General features: G+C 41.5%; 1 protein-coding gene across 7 annotated transcripts in view; it reads right to left on the reverse strand.

Moving 5' to 3' along the window:
• Positions 1-394: 394 nt before the first annotated feature.
• Positions 395-24,213, reverse strand: part of ANO8 (anoctamin 8) — a 192,747-nt gene continuing 168,928 nt past the window's right edge. For 5 of the 7 annotated variants that reach the window (XM_068234168.1, XM_068234169.1, XM_068234167.1 and 2 more), the window contains 5 exons: positions 23,402-23,593; positions 23,071-23,202; positions 18,545-18,655; positions 14,856-15,578; positions 1,265-1,342 (listed from right to left, as the gene is read on the reverse strand). In XM_068234168.1, coding sequence (XP_068090269.1) covers positions 14,922-15,578; positions 18,545-18,655; positions 23,071-23,202; positions 23,402-23,593 — 1,092 coding nt within the window. In that variant the 3' untranslated portion in view covers positions 1,265-1,342; positions 14,856-14,921. Of the gene's footprint in view, positions 1,343-13,736; positions 13,782-14,855; positions 15,579-18,544; positions 18,656-23,070; positions 23,203-23,401; positions 23,594-24,213 lie in introns of all 7 variants that reach the window. The other 2 variants (XM_068234173.1, XM_068234172.1) reach the window with 2 other exon arrangements.

The following is a 24,213-nucleotide window of genomic DNA, read 5'->3' on the forward strand; positions in this document are numbered from 1 at the left end:
TGCGATGCAGAATAATTCTGCATGTCAACTCACTGCCCTTAATTATGGGTCTGTTCACATCTCTGTATTGTAACAGAGCACATTATTCTAACTCGCTGCATACAAGCTTTGAATTGAGGTGTATGGTATAACGCACTTGCAGTTCACAAACATTATAACGGGCATTTTACAATGTGCACAGTGTGAATCCAGCCATAAAGTGGGAACTTTGAATCTCAGCTTTCCAAATATCAGAGTTGGAGAACTGTTCACTTTTCTGTAGCCATTACAAACCTGATGCTTGGGAAAAGAAGGTGCAAGAGGGAAGAACTGCTTGAAAGGGCTTGCTGGAGCCAAGTGTTCTGCTAATGAGTTGTCCAGACTACAACACACACAAACAGAAAGACAACAGCGGTTTCTTGAAATATATTTATTGCATTTTGCTGGTTTTACAAAAATATGAGAAAATAAAGAAATAAATATCCCATTTTCCCAGGCTGTTGATTTAAGACAGTAAGCTGAATAATCAGAATCTTTGCTATAGATGTATAAAGTTCATCACGCCAAGCTCTGCAGGTCTCTAGCGGAAGAAAAGGCCCATTGTCAGATCACCCCTAACACACTGTTGCACCTCTACAATACACATACCCAGTCCACACTGTTGTTGGTTCCACCACTTTATAGGCAGTGTAACTGCCGACACATGCAAAGTTCTCAATACCAATATTTCTAACATTCTGCATTGTACCATCCGGGATAGACCAACATTTCTACATTCTGCATTGTACCATCTGGGATAGACCAACACTGTAGAACAACTATGGCAGCAACAGGACAAAGTGAATGTTTGCATTAAATTCAATGTAGTGTTAGGACCGGATCACCCATTGCAAAGGCTTCTCTTTTTGTTTTAACTAATTTTTTTTAAAACATTATACTTTTAACATTATAATGTATAAACACCAGTCATTTTAATCTAACGTTAAACAAGTTTTTTAAATTGGTGCCTGCTAAATTGATGACAGTGAAATGGCCATTACTTTTTCTATACCTAGGACCAATGGGGGCCAATGAGGGCGAGTGTAGCGGCAAGATACCAAGCTGCCTATATCCCAAATTATGAGATTGAAACTTTAATGAGTTTGATATAAAATCTCATGCATCTTCATTATTCCCCTCATTTGCTATGTACAGAGATATTAAGAGAAAGCTGCAAATATTTCAGACCAAGGTACGTTTGAAGGCTGGAATGAGCGGCTCTGCTCAGTTTTGATGTCATTGGAAGTGCAGGAACCATGCTTGGATTTCGCCTCTGGTATCCGTGCAGTGACCACACGACAGCTTTTATCAAATTTCAGCCATACTGAGCATGTTGGGAAAAAAAAAAATAAAAAGGTCTTTTATTAAATATGTTGTGGATGTATTGTAAATGCAGAGAGATGGGATGTGGAAAACTAGTGCTACGCTACTGGTAACTGGCAGCTATTCAAACTATCCCTGGGCCATTAGATTAGGAACGGATGTGAATGACTGTGTAATATGTCAATGCTATATAAATAAAGCAAGTATGAAATTATGGAATACACTGAAATGGGAAGCTTCAGGCTGCCTCTCTTCCACTAAGCAAACAAATATAAGGCGTGTGTTCAGTGAGAATTGTCTTCCCATCATGCCACTGTCCAGCTTTACAGAAAAAGCAGGTGCCATTCTTTAATAGTGATGTCTCACGTCTGCACTTCTGTGACAGAAGAAAGCAATTCTCACTGAATTCCTCGCTAGACTTGTGTTTAATCTGTCGCCATGGTAAAGTTATGAACACAATGTATAGTGGTTTTAATAAGTTAGACATTACCTACAATGAAAATCTATTAAATAAAGAAGTTCCCAATCTGTATATTAATAAAAATATCTTTCAGACAATTAGGAAAAACCATTATTCGCGCAAAATACATGGGGGTGGGGGGTGATATTGCAAAGTAGCAGGCCTGGTAGTAAACAATCAGTATCAGGAAGATATTGATGATTTACCTGATAGAATAGAAATGTAATAAGTAAAACCCAACTTTAAATTACATGTTAGATAAATGTGTATGTACAGTGCCAATCTTATTTAGAACTAACCTCATGGTAAAGGCGAGTTCACACTATGTGCAGTGCATCATACTCTGATGCTGCATGTGAACTCACTGCCCACACACTGGTTCACATCCTCTGTATCACATTATCCTAACACTTTCTATAGTGAGCTTCTGGATCATGCACAGATTACATAGCAATTCTTCATGCTATGAAAATAACATGCATGTTTAACGTGGACCCAAACCAAACATTTTTTTAATTCAAAATATTTAGTTGCACCACTCTGACACATACAAATATAAATAAACACTCCTTCAAGCCTATGAGCATTTCAGTGCATGCTTTTCACCCTTCTCTTTTCATAACTAGAGTTATACAGGTGGCAGCCATTAGCAATTCCTCCAATTCCGCTCACCTCCTACTCCACCAGTTTGCTGGATTCTGCCCCGGCAATATGAAAGGAAGGGAGGGGTTCCTCCAATAAATGTAAAATATTTTATATTTGCCATCATGCAGCTGAAAAAAGGCTGCTATTTATTATTATAATTTAGAAAATAGATTTTATTTCTGAAATCTTGTATTTTTAGTTTGGGTCCACTTTAACCATGCAGAGTGTGTGCAATGTTATACCCACATTATAATACATCCATAATGCAAAGCACATAGTGTGGACTCCTATCTAGATGGGGAATAGCTCCATGCTTGCTGGAGAGGGTCTCTGGGTCACATGACTGACTTTTTCAATTTGTTTTTTTTTAGGGAAATAGCAGCATCAAATATAATTGTGTGAGTAAAGGAATGGTAAAGGTGAATAGAAGACTATCAAAAATGTGTGTGTGTGAGTGTGTGGCATTTTTTTTCCATTGCAATTTAAAACCGGCTATTAATCTCCAAAACTGCTTGCAATTGCAAATTACAAATATTTTCATGCTTGAAATCCTGAGACCCTGTTCACTCTGCATCAGTTGCATTGCAGAATAGTTCTGCATGTCAGCTCACAGCCCATAATTCTACTGGGTTGTTCACAGTGCTGCATTGTAACGGATCGCATTATTCTAACGCGCTGCATGCAGACTTTGTAATAAAGTCTATGTCTGGTCTCTATTGCATAACGCATGCATTATGAGTGTGCACTGCAACACACCACTGTGAACCTAGCCTTATGCTTACTAGTGTATAGACCATCTAGAAAAGCCCCTCTTCCCACCGGAGAAGCTATTGGGGAATACCACTGCCTCTGCATGTACACACCGGTGTGCACAAGGCCTTAAGCCTGGGACCCATTTGTGATTGAAAAAACCCTAGCCACTTAGAAACGAAGCGATTTCAGATAAAGCAATTTTGGGCCTGGCTTTCCCTTATGAAATCGCTCTACAAATACTGCATGCAGAGAGATTGCAATTTCGGCAAATTGCAGCGGAACGCTTTTGGAATCCCTGGAGATTACTAGAAAGCATAAATCCCTGCTAAAAGCCCTCTAGTGCAGAGCAGTGCTTTTTGGTGCTGCTAGATTTGGGCGCAGCTGGCGCCACCATAGGATACAATAGGAATCACAACTGAGCGGCGCTCAGTGAGTAACGTCGGCACCATCAGAAGACTGAGCCGAGGTTGCTTAAAAAACACAATAATTCGGCCTCTATCAGTCGCTGGAAGCCGAATTATATCATTCCCCCACTACCCATGGCAGCCTGGAGGGGGAATAGTAATTAACACGGCCCGAACTTGTGCAAAAGCAGGTTCAGCCATATAATCCTGCGCCCAAGTCTACCGGCGCAGATTTCAAATGTATGCCTCTAGTGGGCCCCGGGCCTTATGGTGATTTTAGTACAGATGGAAATGAGGAATATTCAGGAGCAGAGCATTGCTACGTTATGGAGAGGGCTATAATGGTGATGTGTGCTTCATTCATGAAGACAATTCACTTCAAAACAGAGATGGCTTCAAGGGTCAAACAGAGGCCATCTCTCTAGATCCCTGCTAATAGCAGCTTACCATCATTACTGTCATAACGTCACTGACCCTTTCTAGTGCTTGGGTTAAGTTGCATATTACACAGTTAAGTTTAGATTTTAAAACGAGTGTTAATAAAACAGTATGGAATCATTTGCAATGCTAACAGATCATTTGTTTACAGGAGACATTTGATTATTTCCTGTGTTAACAGCTCTTTGCTTCACTTTTCATTGGAAGCATCATTTGGTCGGTGGAAGCTTGAAAACGTTTGTTTCTAACAATGTGTTTATCTACAGCTTGTTCATAAAGGAAATTTTATTTTGGTTAAGAAAAAGGTAAACTATTCTATTTGGTGGTACATACTGCAAGAGTTAATGGGAAACCTAATTTCCACTTGTTTACTTTGTTTTGATCTGCACAGCAGGTGTACAGTTTTGTACACAACCTGGGAGATAGTAATGTCAGGGTTTGCTTCCATTCCATGGATTGGTGCAGGTGTTGGAAAGGAGTTAGACTAGCTCCTGTTCTGTGCAACTAATTACTTATGTAGCAAGGTTGGAATTTATACTCCAGATATAGCACTGCTGCCATGATTGCAAATTTGTGCTGTCTGAACTTGCTATGCATTTTAGGAATCTAAGGGCTTTCCTGCTGGTACTTCTGCAATCCGGTGATTTTTGTCAGGTTAATGCACAATATGCAGTGCATTACTGGACAGACAATTCACACGGTGCAAGCATAAAGTCTATGGACTGTATGTTGCACTGTATGCAGGGCTGGGCCGAGGCAGAGGTGAGAGAGGCTCCAGCCTCAGGGCGCAGTGTAGGAGGAGGAGCACAACTCACTCAGCTGTCATTCCCCTATTGTGTTTGAAGCAGAGAGAAATAAGAAAAGGTGATACATGGCAGTGACTGCAGGCCAAATAACTAGAGATTAAGGTGTTGGGTGCCCTGGGGTGCCTCTTAGTCTAATAGCTGTGTGACGGCTGGGGTGGGTGGGAGGGATGGGGGTGGGGGGCACTTTGTTGACTCAGCCTTGAGTGCTGGAGGACCTTGTCCCGGCTCTGACTGTATAGGTCGCATGGCAGCGGTTGGCTGCAATGCAACTTTACATCACCATTGCAATCCTATTTTTTCAGTATGCACAATGTGTATATATAGTGTGAAAGGAGCTCTAGGGTAACTTTCGCTACTTTACTGTAAAGGGGACTATTGTCAGTGATAGGTTTACTTGAGTGGCCAACTAAATGCATTTCAGTAAAAAAATGTTTCAATATTGGATCCCATTTTACAGAATAAGTCAAACAGTAAAGGTTGACCTGTCCTAGATGTCTACCTTAAACCAAGATCCTGCAATTCAAAAGGTTTATGAACTTACACCGCAATCACTGCTGGATAAAATCTGCTGACAGCTGTAGCTCTTAGCAAGGTCATGTGATCAGCTTTGCAGCCAGTGGGAAGGGGCAGAACTTTTACCTCAGAAAGCAAAAACTGGTCATTTATCATTTAGAAAAATGGAGCGATGGGCACTAGCTACTGATACAGAATTAAAATAAGAAATACATCTGTATTGTATACACTATACTCTGTGTAGTATTTTTGGGGGGTTGAATGTCAGGTTTACATTAAAACAATGTTTAACTTGTGAAAGAAATGTATGTTATACTAAAGCATTCAAATATTTTAGTATAACACATGTAGATTTTAAGTTTAATGCTCAAATACAACATTATGGGCCTAGATTTATTATAAAAAGTAGGTGCCTGCATGTGACCGCAGTTACACAAACACTAACACCAGCACTTGTTATCGTGTGATATGTCCCAGTCGTCAGGTGAGATTAGCAGACTTTCTGCAACCTACAGTAATCTCAATTCAGGTCAGGATTGTGGGATCCTGTTGTGATACCAAATGATCTCCTAAAAGAACCTAGAGCATGCCTTACTGCTCTGATCTGTTTCACACTTCATATGTAAGGCTACAGCTTTCTCCTATCATCATTTGAAGCCCATTGCCCCAGCACTCAGGTCAACTAATTAGAAATTGTCAGGATTGGTTTGAGGTCTGTTCAGTGAAACACTTGAATGGACTGCTTGATGAAATGAAAGCATGGACTCGTGTATGGCCAGCCTTAGTTGAGAGCCTGAGACTAATCATACCACACTGTAGATTGAAGTACTTTAACTATCAGTGGTAACTACTTTCAAACTTGCAGTGGTTCCAAGATATAGGAGAGAACTAGGAAAGGGGGTAGAGAAACCTTTTATATAGCTTATGTTGGGTCAGGATATTCTTGGTGGGGTCAGGATCGAAACTTGGCTGCTTTGCAAAAACTTAATGTGTAGTATCATTAGTGCTAATTTCATGGTGCATGATTTGTGATTTTCACACATAGGTTATTATTTACACAGGTATTTATAAAGTCATCCAATGAATGATACGGCATTGTTCAACATCCCTCTTAAAGAGGATCTGTAACAATAAAAAATGCCCGTAGGGGGTACTCACCTCAGGAGGGGGAAGCCTCTGGATCCTATCGAGGCTTCCCCTGTCCACCTCCGCCCCAGGGCCCACACTCCAAGTCGGGTCCACACTACTGCGCAGGCGCAAGTCTCCTGCGCAGTACAGCGGACCCGACTGGAATCGGCTATTTACGCCTATTTCCGAGTGGAGCCAGAAAAGGTAAACATTGCACAGCCTGACAAATTGTTGGCTGTGCATTCAGTGGGGCAGTGAAAGACCACAGTGGGACGGAGGACGGCGGGGGAAGCCTCATTCGGATTCGGAGGCTACCCCCCAGGGGCATTTTTTTGTAGTACAGAGTTTCTTTAAAGTGCCCATACATGGTACAATTTATTATTATTTATTTATTTATTTTTCGATCAGAGAAATTCACGCCTCTGTTTCATTTCAGTTGCAGCCTGATTAAGTGCTGCCAATCCTTTCCGTTCTGTAGAAAATGTGTAGACCATTTATGGCTAGCAGCCTCAGGTTCATACTGTGCTTTGTCAGTTGGGTTTAGCTAGTGGTTAGATCTCTTCTGTGAGGGTATGTCATCATCATGGAAGAGTCTAGTATTGAACAATCTGTGCACAGGCTGTCCTTGAAGCCAATGTCCTCCTCTATTGCATCTGTTTTGAATGCAAGTTGTGTAATCTGCCTGTGTGTGGTCTCTGCACATCTCTGCAGCTGGTCAACTCGGGTGCAGCCTGCATTTAGAAGTGCTGCCCATATCTTCTGTTGCACAAAAATGTAAGTCAACTTGTGGCTAGCTGCATCTAGCTGCATCTATGTGTATCAGTTTGCATTCAATTTATTTAGTGCATAGTTTTGCATCTGATTTGTATTCAAGATGTGTATTTAAGTCCCTGGGGGGCGCTGCACTCCTCTGTTGCAGCCGGATTGAGCACTTTCATTATACAACCTATCATACACTATACAATTTCACAATCATCCGGATTTTTAGAACATGTCTGATCAGATTTTTATCGAAAAAATTGAATCATCGTTTTTTTTCTCGACCTCCCCCCCCCCCCCCCAAATAATTTTTGATTTTCACTCTTTTCAATAGTTTTGGCCGAATACATGGGAAAATCGAACATTTTAATTGTACCATGTATGGGCACCTTTAGGGTGAAATTTCATATACGCTGCCCTGTGCTGTTCTGCTGAACTGCAGATAATAGGAGGCAAGAAGGCATTCTGTATTGTGTGCAAACACCTAGCACAAGTGTAGCCTTAGTTATTTCAGCAGCAGTTTAGACTGCAGGATTCATATTGAAACTGGCACCAACAGTTTGATAATAACTTATTTCCATGCTAAATTACATAGTGTACAAGCTTAGTAATGCCTGAGCAGGGAACAGGAACGGCATATTAAATGTATTCCACTGAAACCTAACCAATATTTTAGTCTCGGATTGAGTGGGGAAGAGTTACAACTTCTATCAGGTTTTTATTTGTGCCTCTGACTCCTTTGAAGATATTTACCCTCACTTCCTGTTCTCTCTGACCTCAATAATTAGTGATTTTTGACTTTCTGTACATTTTTTTTTGCTTGACTACTGTGCTTATCCTGTGCCTGTCTCGCTTTCCCTAGTACTTCCTTAGTGCAAAGGATGACTATACAGGGATCAGAAAAACCCATGGAAGGATACTGCACTCTGCAGGATCGCATAGTAGCAAAAAATACAAAACAAAAATGCAATGCATTAAACGGATTAAGGACTGCATGGAAAAGGTGTGCATTTTAACCCTTGGACTGTGCAGATGTCTAGTCATTTGGGAATGTTTTTTCAGGTGTTTTTTTTTTGGGGGGGGGGGGGGGGGGAAGAAACACACCTAGAAGGATATTGCACTATGTAGAATCACATAGTAGCAAATAAACAAACAAAACACATGAAAAATAGGCATTAAAGAATGCATGGAAAACGTGCATTTTAACCTGCTCAGATGTTTGCAGTCATTTGTAAATGTTCACTTCCGTATGCCACAGATGTCTTCAGGCTTTTTTTCCCCAAACTACCTTCGCCTGCGACCGATGTCTTTAGACGTTTTTGTTTTCCCACACTGCTCTGCGTTTCACCACATGCAATTATATACTTTGCTTTGGAAATGGGTCTGCCCCTCACACACAACTCTTTATACCCTACTAAATATCCTTCTGATGTTGCTTAAGTTTCAGTCTTGCTCCTGTATACAGCTGATTACATTTTGTATAAGCACTCTTATAGACAGAAGTAGCTTCCTGACATTACACTGTAATTATGTATGCTCTGTTTTATTACACCAACTCCTTGCATGAGGATTGCATAAAGTGACTTGTCTAAAACATTTTAATGTTTAAAAGCATTTTTGCTCGAGCGGAAATAGAACAATCTTATAATTGAATCTAAAGTGTAATCTGTATGGTGTACACCTTGACACTGGGGCTGTATTTACCTAGGTTTCAAAAACTAGAACATGATTTCATTTGGTTTTGTATTAATTTTAATTTGGCATTGATGAATCAAACGTGTTAACCTTCAATACCAAGACCAAATGGTCTCTCCCTTTTGCCCTATCCAAAATAATAAGACTGTCACTGCTCAGGCATTGTTTCTCTGGAAGTCTCTATTCACCTATTAACTTATCTGGCAAGCGTATGGTCCTTGATGGAATATATAATAATAATATAGTGCAGTGTTATGTCTTTTGTTTTTTTTTTGTTTGTAGAGATTTACTTTAAAGAATCGGCACATACAAAAAAACCCTTTACCTGCTTTCCTCCCGAACAGTAGTTTGCGTGTGTTTTATATACTGCCCTGCTGCTCCCTCTAGGCAACTCAGTCTACTTTGAAGTGTTACACAGCCCCTTCCTTTTATTGTACAAAGAGGCAATCCACTAACCACCTGACTATCAGAGGGAGCATAGGCATCAGTGGCGTAACTAAGGAGCTTTGGACACCAGTGCAAGTTTTACATGGGTCCCCAAGCATTCTATTGATGTGGAGCCCCAAAACATACCAAGGACAGCTGCAGAGTCAGAGAGGGGTAATCAGAGTAAGGGTTGGTTCAGACGGACGTCTGCGTGGCGTCGCGTCTGGGGGCGTTGCAGCGGCTGCACGGTCAGGCTTTCAGTAGCCTTCGGTCGCGTTCCGATGCGGTCGCGTTTTTTTCCCCCTAGGGGAACATTAGCTATCGCGGTTGGCCGCTCCCTGGAAGCTACATGTCGCTTCCAGGGGCAGCTCGAACGCTAACGAAAATCGGGACCCGAACGCCGCGTTCAGGTAAAAGCGCGCAAAAGCTCGGTGTAAACGCTCCCATTCACTTGAATGGGAGCGTTTACCGCGACGTTCCGAACGCTTGCGGTAAACGCTCCGCAAGCGTCTGTCTGAACCAGCCCTAAGGAAAAAGTTTGTTAAGGATTACCATTATGCAATGCACATATAGAGGTGTTCATTATCAGCATAGCACCAATGGAAAGCTAATAAGATGAATGAAGGAGGGCCGTTACTGGGCCCCTCTGTCTAGGGCCCGGAAGCGGTCGCTACCTCTGCATCCCCTATTGCTACGCCATTGACAGGCATGGTATGTAAATAAACCCTGTGTTGGCACTAGTTGCTAAAACCTGCAGGTGAGGAGGAGAGGGAGCAGCTGCACTGGACTTTTGGAAGGGTTTTAGGGGTGAAAAGGTTGAGGTGGGCACTTGGATAGTTGTACTTTACAAGTACACTTGCTTTCTGTTTTCTCAGCCTTTTTGTGTAACTTATTAATAAATAATACTAAACATGAATAAATAGATATGGCTTTTTTAATAGTATAGTTTCATTATATATTTGTGTTTCGCCATAATGCAAGAATCTGTAGAGCTAAATCATTAATGACCAAGGCAGGTGCAAAGAGATACAGTATGGAGAATGAGCTAAGCTGTTGCCCAGAGGAACCAATCAGATTTCAGCTGTGGAATGATTGAAAGATTCTAATTGGTTGTGATAGGCAATATTTCAAGTTTAACTCAAGTTTTCTTTGAACCCAACTTGAAAATTCAGCTCTTACCAATACATATCCAGGTTGGTTTAGTTATTTTTATATGCGACTAGGACTGGTTTATAAGTCAGTGCAAGAAATGATGATATTTACAGTGTATTGATTGATGGTATCCATTTACAGGTCACATTCTATTTTAAGTAGGCAACACAATGAAAGATGACAGTTGACTGATTGCCCTGGTTTACTACACTTTATACATTGTTCTTAGCTACTTGGACTTTATGGTTTGTGGTCCAGTTCCACCACTTGAAGTTCAGTCCAACCTCTCATTGCTGGAAAGGTGAAATAGATGCTACGAAAATGTAAAGCATATTCTATTTATTGCAGAGCGCACATGCTATCCTGTGGATTCCGCTGATCAGTGAGTCATATACAGCCACAATAACATTCGGCTGAATTCTAGGTACAAAAAGCTGAACTCCAAGTACACCTACTATTCTAACGGTCAAATGTGAATGTCCTTTGTATTACAGAAACGACAATCTTAACCCTGTATTTTTTTTAAATCTACAAACCTAGAGTTCAGATTTAACTGCATGCTGGTTTAGGAGAACAACCCTAGTGTTGAATATAAAGGACAACAGCCTGGGAACTAAGAACCTCTAAAAAACTGAAATGGCCATAATGGTGGAATCATAAGAAGTCCACTTTAAAAGTAATCTGCCACCAGTGGTGAGAATTGTTAAATATGAAAATAGTGTTGAAACAGGAGCTTTGCCGGGGAATAATCAGATCATCAAGCTCATGTTTGTTTCACCACTACCCGCCACCACTCTGATTACCTGCATTTTGGAGGCGGAGGTTTTCTAGCAAGCAAGTTGCACTCATTTTTGATAAAAGCCTTCTAACTACAGCCGTGAGTCAGACAGAAAATGGATTAAGCAGTACAGATTTATGGCTGACTATATTACAAATATGAAATTTGCTGCATAAGGACTCTTTCTGAATAGGCCTGCCTATTTTTTTTTCTTTTTTTGTCCAAGTTAATTAACAAAGGTGTACTCTTTAAACATTGCATACATTTGTTAGCGAATACATTATTGGTTATATAGCCAAAAAAGTGCTGGTTTATAGATTAAGTCAGATGAAATCAAGCCATTCATATCAGATTTGTAAGCTGATAGATGTAAACTGGGCTGTCACTCTTAAAGAATCCTGCCCAGACTACGTTTTAAGCCTGCAGCCTCCAAACAAATCCCAGACGTTCGATACATCTTTAGATTGTCTGCAGTGCTGCTTGTCCTTTTCATCAACAGATAATGGCTCTCCTTTGACAGACCATGGAGAGCAGTGCCATCCAAATCTGTTCCCCTACTGACTGACAGAATAACTTCCTCCTTCCCCCCCTGGCATTGACACCTACAGAAAACGAGGCAAAGTGGCTCACACATGGTGAACCACAAGTACCAGTGATATTCAAACAACCATTGTTGGTAACACAAGGGTTAAGATAACCATTGTTGAAAAACCAGCAAGGCCAGGTTTATGAAAAGGCAGTCCAACCTGGATAACTTAATATCATGTTTTAGAGAAAATTATTTATTTATGGTCACTGTAGCTTTTTGAGGAATACCCCTGTATACACAATTTTTAAAAAAAAGAAACCTATCCAGAGTAAAGTATGCAAAGAATTGCAACATGCAGTATATTAATACAGGGTGACTGCAGTCCAAAAAGGAAAAAGAATATTGTATGTAGAATTGTACCCCTTACACTTTGCACTGCTTTATCAAATATGACCACCTGAGAGTTTGTACACAGCTTCACATATAAACTAATTAGCCAGAACATTAAAACCACCTGCCTAAAACTGTTTGGGCCTCCCTTGTGCAACCAGAACGTGATCTCTGAAGGTGTCCTGTGGCATCTGATGTCAAAATGTTGACAGAACATCCTTTAACTCCTCTACTCCTTCATGGCAACAATATTACCTGATGGCAAAGAAATTATGATTCATGTGAACAGAATACCTTCTTCCACTGTGCCATGGTGTGATAGTGATGCCCAGATGCACAGTGTAGGCACTATAGGCAGAAGATAGGAGACAGCATGGGCTCTGACTGGTCTGTGGCTACACCACCCCATTCAAAGCAAGCTGTGGTGCACTGTGTCCTGACACCTCTCTCTCTCTCAAGGCCACCAGTAAGGTTTTCTGGCAAGCTGTTCTACAATAGCTATTTTATGGGATCTGTCCAGACAGGTTCACTTTTGCTTAAATAAGCCCATGACCCTGTTACCAGTTTACCACTTGCCTATTACTAACTTCTTCATCTCAGAGAACCCTGCAAGACATGCCACTCTGGAAATGCTCTGACTCTGGTCTTCTCCTGACAATTAAGCCCTAGTCAAAGTAGATCAGAGACTAGAGGCTCATACACACATCAGACCATAGTCTTTTGAAAATGAAAGATCACAGATCTGTTTTACCACCTTCCATGTAGTATGAGAGCCATACTCTACACAGTCTATTCTATGGAGCTGAACTCCCCATCAGAAAAAAAACCTTGCAAGATGCTGCACACACAGATGCTGTACAGACACAAAAGATCTGTAGCTGCAGAAGATCTGTTCCTGCCAAAAATCCAACCCTGCAAATTGCAATGATAGTCTATGAGAACTGCAGATCATCGTACACACATGATTTAACTGACATTCATCTGCAGATCAGATCCACCAGGTTGGATTTTCAGATCTGCAGATCTGTCAGTTAAATCATGTGTGTATGATGATCTGCAGATCTCATAGACTATCATTGCAATTTGCAGGGTTGGATTTTTGGCAGGAACAGATCTTTTGCAGCTACTGATCTTTTGTGTCTGTACAGCATCTGTGTGTGCAGCATCTTGAAAAGTTTTTTTTCTGATGGGGAGTTCAGCTCCATAGAATAGACTGTGTAGGTATGGCTCTCATACTACATGGAAGGGGGTAAAACTGGTCTGTGATCTTTCATTTTCCAAAGACCATGGTCTGATGTGTGTATGAGCCTTTACACTTGCACCTTGTTCCTGCTTGCAACACAAGACTGTCAATGGACAGTCCACATGCTCACTAATGTATCTCACCACTTGACAAGTATAATTTCTAACAAGATAATCAATGTTACTCTCTTTACTTATCAGTGTTTTTAATGCTATGGCTGATCAGTGCATATGACAATAAGATTCTAGATTACTTATACCACATTTTTTCACTTACTGATCTTTTTTCTTAAGCTTGGACTTTAACCATCAGGAAACTAACCTGTAATAATTAAAATAAGTGATGTATAAACTGTCCAAAACAACCAGATTTCAACTGTCATTTCAAGTGCAGCATACAGAATAGGATTTGGCTGGGCAAATAAATCCAACTCATCTATCAAGACTGGAGGAATCTATCAGCAGCATTTTACTTCCACCAGTACCATAAGGATTCATCTTTGTAATCTGTTATCACTTTTACATGGATTTAGTGAAAATGATTAACATTTACAATTTGTTTGCAAACAAAAGACTGAAGAGTGTAAAGTAATCAGCAGAAACAAAGAGGGGCTTATCCATGGTAACTCTTTGTGGCTGAAATCTTAACTTTAGTTGCAATGACCTACAAAAAAGTGCCTCAAGTGCCATACTCCATTCCTTATCCTTAGCCATTGCTGAGCAAACCTGAAGATCATGTATTAAGATTTATCTGGACATAAGGAAAGAAGGGCTATCTTCAGTGTTCAAACACTCAGCATCGTTATGCACTTTGTCAAGCTTACTATCAGAAATATGTATTGGATACAGGGTATTTTGTAACTGTGAACACCATGACATCACTATGATGAGCAGACTCAAATTATGCATGATACTCATCATCATCTTCATCATGGTATAATGCGATGTGTCGCTACAATGAATTCCACTTATCAAAAGATTGAGGTGTATAGAGATACTCAGTATCATTACACAGCTCAGGCTGTTCATCATCCAGCAAGGCTGGAATTGTATAGCGATACTCAACATCATTTTACATTACAGCACCTTCTTGTCTTATGGTGGCCACTAATGATCCAATCTTTTTCATCCAATCTTACCAAATCTATGTAGTATAAGGGTAAATTGAGTGGATATACTGAATGGATACTTCAGGCAGTTACCTTATATTACATATAAATGGTAAGATTGGATGAAAAAGATTGGATCATTAGTGGCCACCTTTAGCTGTACAGAGTGTATTGCACCAATGTAGCTCAGAAAACAAGGTGGCATCTCCACGTCAGGGGAATCCTCCATCCTGTGCACTCTAAGAATACCAGAAAAGCCAAAACCTTTCCCACTGACAGTAACCCACCTCTTATAGCACTTTCATGCCCTTGTTCTAAGAAATAATGGAGGCAGCCATAGGACAAAATGTGGCTCACTGTTTATGTACTTTTGCCTGGGCCTCCTCTATCTCATCCACAGGTAAGTCTTCTGACACTCCATTAAGTTGAGACTTTCCAGGAACAGTCCCCTCTGAAGTCCCAGTGACGGCTGTTGCCCCTCGAGGTTGTATAGAGATAGGTGCTGACAAACCATTGCCACTCATTTGCCCTTGCCCTTCCCCTTTGTTAAAAGTAAACAACTTTCCAGGATGGAAAGGTTTGGTTGGAGAATGGGATCTCTCCGGTGGCGCTTCTCTTCGTGTCTCAGGGGACTTCAAGAACTTGAAGCTCAGGAAGCTGGGGATTTTGGTGTCTCCTCCTGGAGGAGATTGTGGAGATTTGGCATTGGTCCCTGACAAGAACTTGCTCTGCAGGGGTATAATTTGCTTGAGTTTCAGCACATTATTGCTGGCCAGCAGGGAGCTCGGCCTTTTCGGTTTATCGTGAGTGCTGCCCCCTTGGGGACCACATGGCTTACTTTTGCTTGAGTTTTTCTCATGAGATTGAGAGTCCTGTCCAGACTTTCCATCTTCTCCTCTTGATTCCCGCTCCTTTCGTGCATGGTAATCAGCATGGCGTTGTCTCTCTTCCTCCTCCCGCTTCCTGCGCTGTTGCTGTTGATAACGATGTTGAGCCTGACGCTCATGTTTCTAAGTATAGAATGATTTTAAAGGTTAATTGTAGTGGTAGTAACAGCAGTAGCTGTACAAGTAGTAGTAGTAGTAGTGTATTGTACCGTGTTAGCCATTAGTTAAGGCAGATTAAAAATACAGTAGGTCTGCAATAGCTGCTGTATTGCGTAAGTGGTTCTCTCTTTAGCGTACACGGTATAAAAACGTGGAATTCCTCTTAAAAGATCTCCTCAATCTAAATTAGCAGTATACCAGATATATTCCCAGCCACACCACACAATCCTAGAGTTGCTAGAATATAAGCTGCCACCACACCCTTTGGAATGAGCTCACCAAATGTAGCCATGCCCAAGTTATAGCGGCTCAAAATCTGCTACGGGGTAAACAGATTACCACTGCGGGGTAATCTCAAGGCAAGCTTTCTCTCAACACGTAGCTTGAGATGATACCTTAAAAAAGTAAAACCAGCACATAGTCTTACAACTTTATTAATATAACCAGTTGTGCATTCAAATTTCAATGGTAGAAATAACACGCTTGGCTGGCTACCGCTTCCTCTGTCTGGACAACACACTAAAGGCTGGACAACCACTGTGCATGTAACAGCATAAATGTTGTAACAGACTCTTCCATGTTAGGACCACCCTACATGGTTCATCACTTAGGTAAGTGAAATCCAGATACTTTTTATTGGCACATCCAAAAAGACATGCGTATCTGGATTTTACCTACCCATGGTGTGCTGTGGGGCTCTTGTACATACATATGTTGCTGCCTCCTGGAAGGATGTATGATGGAGGTATGAGTGGTCTTCCAGTCTACTCTTTATTTCATCCCGTCCTGTGAGTCACAGAACACATGTAGAGCAGTTCTGACATGGAAGGGACTGTTATAACTTACATGTACACCATTTGCACAGTGGAGGAAAACAGGGAACCCAGCCCTTATGTGTGGCGTCCAGGCAAAGGAAGCGGTAGCCAGCCAAAGACCAGCAGACTGGGGGGAAAGTCTAAGTTTTAAGAATTTTGTGCTATGTGTTGGTTGCACTTTTTCTAAGGTGACATCTCAAGCTACGCGTTAAAGAACAGCGTGCATGGAGAGTACCTGGCAATGAACAGGAGAGGCCCCAGTTGACCAGCTATAACTTGGGCATTGCAACAGTTAGTTTATTCCAAATGGTGTGATGGCAGTTTATTACTCTAGGATTGTGTGGTGGATCACCGTGGTCAAGGATATATCCATTATACTGCCCACAGAGAAGGAGGAGCGCTTCTTAGCTAAATTCCATTAGCAAAGGCAGAAAGTTTTGAATCAGGATGATACCATGTATTGGTCAACTTTAAAAGATTCAAAAAGTAAGCTTTCGGGCAACAGGCTTTTTTCAGACTCTAGGTCTTATGGAATGATTCCACAAGACTGGAGTCAGAAAGAAACGTACTCTTTAATTTTTTTAAAATCAGTGGATAAATGGTATAATCCTGACTGAAAAGCTTTCATCTGTACATGTACTGATAGTTGCTAAAGTGGGGGAAAAAGACGTAGTTGCATTTGTGCAGTTAACACTTTGGGTCTATGTACAGCAAAGTCCCCGGTATCCGGCACCGGCGGGGATCGCCTGATGCTGTATACATGTGCTTGCCGGTTGTTTGAACAACCGGCCGAAATAGCACAAACTTCCGGCCTACTTACAGAGCCTGCGGTCATGAGTAGAAGCCTCTTTCTACCTCCCTGTGGACTCGGAGAGGCTTTCCAGCTTCCCCAGTGCACAGAAGCCGGAGTGTCAGCTGACCCACATCGGGTCATGTGACACTCCTGCTTCCGTACACAGATGCGGGAAGCCGATCAAAGCACGCAGGGAGATAGAGAGAGGCTGCTACGTATCACTGAAGCCTAAGTATTTTTCTGCCTGCCAGCACCCACAGAAAGGCCCCCAAAAGAGGTCCCAGTTATCCCTCAGGCATGCTGTTTAGTTGAGACTTTCGGTTGCCTGAATTCTAGATAACAGGGACTATGCAATACAGAGGTGTCACTCTGTGTTGCAGCACTGGCCCCATTCAATGATTGATTGGGACAGCACTGGGCTTGCAACTAAAATGAATCCAGCAGGGCATTATTGGAACATGCACAGTCTGATTTCCTTATATATACCGCAAACTATATGCATTGCTGTAACAGCACCACATTAGGGTCTCTGACCTTTGGTTTTCTTTAAACTGATTGCGCACATTCTTGCTTATGCTGTATGAATCAAAGTTCCGGGACATGCTTTGAGGCTCCTTTGTTTCTCTGATGAGAGGGAATACTAAACGGTGGTGAAACATATATTGGCAGTAGATAAACTAAGAACAGACGTACCTGAAGACCACCACAAAACCTCCCAGGGGTACACACATATGCCAAATGCTACAGCAGGCTATCAAGCGAAAGGTAACTGGAGCAAATGTGGAGTAGCAATCCAGAGCAAGCAGTTAGGGGTGTTTTCTTTGGATAAATCCTTTCTTCATTTAACAACTGAAACCGGTTTTCTTGCTCTCAGTTGTTGTTTAACCTTTGCTCCAATTATTTTTCACCTGTCTTGAGAATATGGGACTCATTCCAGCAAACAAAAGATCAGGTGTAGCTCTTCTCAGACATGTTCCATTTTACTTTTGTTAACTATACATTGCCCGAGCACTTATAACACCCATCCTGTTAGGCAAAAGAGCATCTTCAGGTTATCGGGCTGTATATTAGGCTCGGGTGAGCCCTTTTACATGTAAATTGCATAGGTTATATTTTAGTGATTGTGTATAACATATTATTTTTATCTATCCATCTTATAGGTTTGGTTGAGATGGTTTGCACAATAATTCTTTCATAACACCCCAAGCCGCTCTATTCTTTGAAAAATGTAAACATAATAAATTGCATTACCTGTAAGGAATCTCACTTTAACAAAGCCCAGTTCTACATACTGCACAAGTATCTCAACACAAAACATGTACCTTAAATGCTTCCCTCCTCTGGTACTCCAGTTTTGCCATCTCCTCTGCCACCCACCCTGGGATATCAGGAATTACCACATGTATGATGTACTTCAAGAGCAGTGCAAAGTGCTGCAAAGAGAAAATAGTAACAGTATCAACGAGAGAGAGAGAGAGAGAGAATTAAACCGAACACAATCAAGAAAGGTCATTTTTCAGGATATTCATTGATCACACTGCAGGCGTTTTTGTTATTTTTTTAAGCGCGGGCGATTTTTCTAAATCACCCTGAAAGCGCTTACACCATGATTCTCTATGAGAAAGTTCATATCTAAGCGGTTTGTTTCCAATCTGTTTAGATAAGTGGTGCTTGAGCCATTTTTGAGGTGATTCTGCCTTAATGGAAGGTATAGGAAAAACTCAAAACACTCACAAAACCGCTTTGTGGAGTGATTGTGTTTTTAAGAATAAATACATTGTATTTATTCTTTTCCGGGTCAAACAGTTCACTTCCTGACTTGCGTCAGGGAGTGAATTACCAAAACGCTCAGGAAAAACGCGTCGGAAACCAGTAACACAAAAAAGAAATCGCCCACACAATCGGCGGGAATTGGAAACAAAAAAAACCTCAAAATAAGCCCACCGCGGACAGACACGCGAGCGGAACGCAATGCTGGACCACTTCTTAAAGAACCACTGTCAACAAAAAAAAAATGTAATATTTAAAATACATGTAAACATATACCCGTGTTTCCCCGAAAATTATTAATTTTTGCTCCAAAAGATGTGCTAGGGCTAATTTTCAGAGAATGTCTTATTTTGGGGGAAACACTGGTAGTTTTACTATACAAAATGTATATACTGCATGCCATGCTGAAACAAGCAGCATACGCAGAGCTTTTGGCTTGCAGATAGTGGCTCTCACAAGAAATTGATTCTGCTGATCACGTGAGTCTATTTCTTGTAGGCAGGGAACTTTGTCAGGCTCCCCAGCAATGATAAGATAAGCTGTGTGTCCTGGGAAAAGGTGAAGAGGTGAAGTGCTGCTGATGCTTATCATGACGGATCAGGAGGGATGGCTCCAACAAAAACACAAATTGCCTGACATGTGTCAGCAACACTTCACCTGTAGAACTCATGTTAAACTGCTGCTTTCCTGTATCCAGGCTTTGTATTGAGCGTGACTTGCTGGTGTCATGTGGGCTGCTCCTAGGGATTACATTCGGGGGATGTCTTATATTTCAGGCATGCTAGGAATTCCTGCTAGGGCTTATTCTCATGGGATGTCTTACTTTAGGGGAAACACGGTACAAATAAGAAGTATGTTTCTTCCAGAGTAAATATAGTCATAAATTACTTTTCTCATATGTTGCTGTCACTTACAGTAGGTAGTAGAACTCTGACAAAACCGACAGATTTTGGACTAGTGCATCTCTTCATGGGGTATTCTCAGCAAGGCTTTTATTCTTTATAAAGACATTCCCTGAAAAGGATGTATATGTTACGGCCAGAACCTGAAGTCTGGCCACTTCGGGTTCTGGCCGGTCAAAACTAGAAGTGGCCGTCACACTGCGGCCAGTACCCGAAATGAAATGATCCCTGCCGGCTCAGTATTATGTTATGGCTCTGGCTCCTCCCCTTGCCCGTCTCCTATTGATAGCCGGTGACACGCAATGCACACAGAGCCATTCGTCGCAGAGCGGGTGCTGGCAGAAGAAATGTCTGCAGCATACCCCCTCTTCTTCCCTGCCGCAATGAACGACTCTGGCTCCAATGCATGTGTCCCAGTCTGGTGGCAAAGGGTGGTTGAGCTGGGCTGCTGCTCTTCAGCCGAGAGCAGAGCTGTAGTAGCTGCCCCGGGGTGCATCGTACTGAGGAACCAATCACAGGCCCCGCCCTGAGGATCCAAAGAATTAAAGGAGACGGGAGCCCTCGGTTCTGTCAGATTTCTACTACTTACTATAAGTGATAGCAACATAGGAGAAAAGTAATTTATGTCTCATTTTACTCTGGAAGAAACACACTTCTTATTTGTGTTGACATGTATTTACATTTTTCTTATTTTCGCGATAGTGGTCCTTTAAAGTACACAGCAGCGGACCAACAAACATGCAGACCCAAACTCAAGCACTCACCATTTCCAGGATTGTCTGTTGTGTTTCCACAACACAAAGCCAAACCTCTATAATTTGTTCTGACATCGCATGTGTTCACATAGAATGGCATGAAGAAGATGCGGTCATAAACCTTTGGAGTGGAACAGTGAACTGCACCTTAATGTTAACCTGCACATAGTTTGAGGGATTGCACTGTAACTGCTTATTTTAATTAACATACTGTTAGTACATTTTCTCTAAAAATGGCCAATAACAATCCAATCCAGAAAAACGATATGATTGTGCATACTAACAAACGAAACTGTGCCAGCCAATTCGGTCAGATTAATGGGATCGATCAGAAAAATGGATTGATCCCACTAATCTGATTCGTCAGTACATTTTCGTTCCTTATTGTGCACGACTGACAGTTTCCGATAGATTATAGTGGCGATTGAAATCGATTGATCATCTGCCAGATTGGATCGTTAGTGTCCACCTTTAGTGAACTATCTACCACAATCTTTTTCTCAAAACAGCATACTACATACTGCAAACATGCTAGCTGCAAAATTACAAAATACAGTAAGTAACAATTTTCATTGATTCATGAGAAAACTGACATCACACAAAGGTATTGGTATGTTGAAACAATTGCGACAGCTACCATCTTTAACATGGGCTATTGAGGAGCAATGGGCGAGAAAAGTTTTAAAAGAGAATCACTAAAACATACAAATGCAGAAACAACTTTTTTTTTTCTTTGAAAAAAAAAATGAAGCTGGATTTTGTTTTCAAAGTTGGGATACAATGAATGGTGAGTCATGCCGTTTTAAATCTAGGAAAAGAAAACTAGTGTATATGAAAAAAATTCCATGCATTTATAATGTACTTACCAAACAAAAACTATATAACATGTATTGAAGTAGCAGGTGGATACAAGAGCTTCAACAACACACAGAAGGAACTTCAAATACACCAATTCACAATGGTAAATCATCACTAATTCACATACTGAGTATCCCACACTCAGAACAGCAACCTGCAGCCACTCAGTGCTCAAAACAAAGCCACCACCACAAACATATGCACTGAGATTATGAACATGAACTGAGGCCAGGTACTGGTTTGTACAAAAAGGGACACACTGTACTGTTATACATGGGGAACCTGATGTGAGTGGGATATGGAGGCTGTTGTTTATTTCCTTTTAAATAATACACATTGCCTGACTGTCCTGCTGGTCTTCTGCCTCTAATACTTTTCATACTATGACAAATCTGACAAGATTAGCTGCTTGTTTCAGGTGTATAATTTAGACCATATTGACCAGAAAGATCAGCGGGAGTGCCAGGCAACTGGTATTGTTTAAAAGGAAATTAATGAGTTTCCATAGGTCTCACCACTCTGGCTCCTTTTAAGGTAAGCCCTGGTAGCCTAGTGGTTCCCCTTTAAGGAAATGTTTGGTAGTTTAGTCAGACCCCTTTCTACCATATCCTCTCTGGTAGTCTAGTAGTGGTCCTCCCCCTTCCCCTTTAAGGGATACCCTGGTGGTCTAGTGATGCCACCCCTTCCCCTTAAAGAATTTCCTGGTGGCCTAGTGGAGCCGCCCTTACTATCCTTTAAGCATTCCCATGGTTCCTAGTGGTACCTCTTTCCCTTTAAGGGCCCCTGGTGGTCTAGTGGGTTATCCTCCTTGCCCTAAGGGTACCTGGCAGTCTAGTGGGTTATCTCCCATAACCCCACTTATCCCTGTTAGTCTAGTAGTGTTGGACCACGGCCAATAACCGCCCCTTCCCAATTGGCAGCAGCATGGCTGTGTAAGTATTCACACACCCTACTGGCTCTTGTGCAGTATGGGCTCTCTTCTCCTCTCTCTGCCACCACCCTCTAGTGTCTGCACAGCCCGGGTCCCAGCTCATCATCAAGCCAAGACCTGGTGCATGAAGACAGAAGAGTGAGAGAGGAGAGAGACGATCCCTTTAAAGGGGACCAGGAAAGTGAGTAATACTTTTACACAGCCATGCTGTAGACTGGAGCTGGCGAGGAGCAGGGGAATGGCAATCAGGCACCAGAGTATTTTACTTACAGTATAGCACCTCCAAATTGGGTGTTTCTACAGTAGAGATGGTGAATGAGATGCTAATAATATTCTGGCTTGCATGCAAATTTAATGTGAATCATATGCAGCTTAGCATTGGGCCAATCATATGTACTTCCTGAGAATTGTACCAGTTCCAAGCTGCATGCTGTTTGTTTGAAAGCCAAAATCATTACCATCTCAATATCCATATCTACCAGACAGTAAAAGCCAAATGTTAAACTATGGCCATTAAAAGGATTTTTCAACCTGTATAAATGTTTATGAACGTCACAGTAAGGGGGTAAAAAAAAAAGAAAAAAAAAAAGACAGAAAACAAAATTGAGATATCATCTGTCTGGAATACAAACCTCAAGTACAACAATAAATATAATTGCTGATTCAGGACCCAGCCAAGGTATCAGTCTCTGAAGCTGTCCACACTGTCCAATCAGGTAACAGTTCACAATGATGGCAATTACGCCCATTGCTTCCATTACATTCTGCAACAGAAGAAGGCACATCTTTCATGTTCAGAAGTGATCTCTATTTAATTATTCTCTCTTATACACAAACACATTTTTTCAAGTTAATAACAAAGGAACAGTAAATAAAAAAGGTATGGAAAAATGTCAGCAGATAAAGATCAATCCATATATTTTGTGAATCTTTTGCTGCCGTCCACACCCACCAGCTCCTTACTTGCCACTGTCCTATTCCGTCCACACGACGACCGAATGGTCTCTGAAATCCACTGCAAAGTTTGAAGGCATCGCTGCGAATTTCAATGATGTTATTTACAAGGGCACATACTGCAGCAAGGGGGAAAGCTGAAGAGAAAAGGACCACGTAGCCAAACTGCACAAACATCTCTTGATAGTCCTGGAAGGTATCCTAAGTAAAAGCAAGGCACAAACAAGATTAGAATGCTACAGAAATGTGACCAGTAGACTTCACCTTTTTAGAGCACATCAATCACAAACAAGGTGTTAATGCTACAATCCAAAAGTTGTCATCAAAAAAATACACATATACAGTTTTGTGCAAAGGCTTTAGGTACTTCAGGAGAAATACTGTAATGTGAGAGCATTTCTTTTTAATAAGAAACAACACAATAAATCCCTAAATTCATAACTACAAAGGGCATGAACAAAAAAAGAAAACCCTGAAACATATCAGTATTCGGTGAAACTACCCTCAACATCAATTCTCACAGGGATTCTGCAGGCAAATGGGCCAGCACAGGACTAAAGGCCCTTTTACACTTAATCAGTTGCTCTCAGTTATAACTGAAAGAAAACTGATTTTCAAAGTAATGCCCATGTTTTCCTATGGCCTCTTTTAGGCCCCGTTCACACTTGCGGTTTAGTAAAAACCGCACCGGATGTCCGGACCGCACCGTATCCGGACCGGACCTGATCCGTACGGTTCCTATCCGGATCCGGTCCGTTTGCATCCGGTTTCCATGCGGTGTGAACACGGTTGCGGTCCGGATGCGGTTTCTTAAGGAGATA

This window comes from Hyperolius riggenbachi, chromosome 1, assembly GCF_040937935.1.
Source record: "Hyperolius riggenbachi isolate aHypRig1 chromosome 1, aHypRig1.pri, whole genome shotgun sequence".
Lineage (NCBI taxonomy): Eukaryota > Metazoa > Chordata > Amphibia > Anura > Hyperoliidae > Hyperolius > Hyperolius riggenbachi.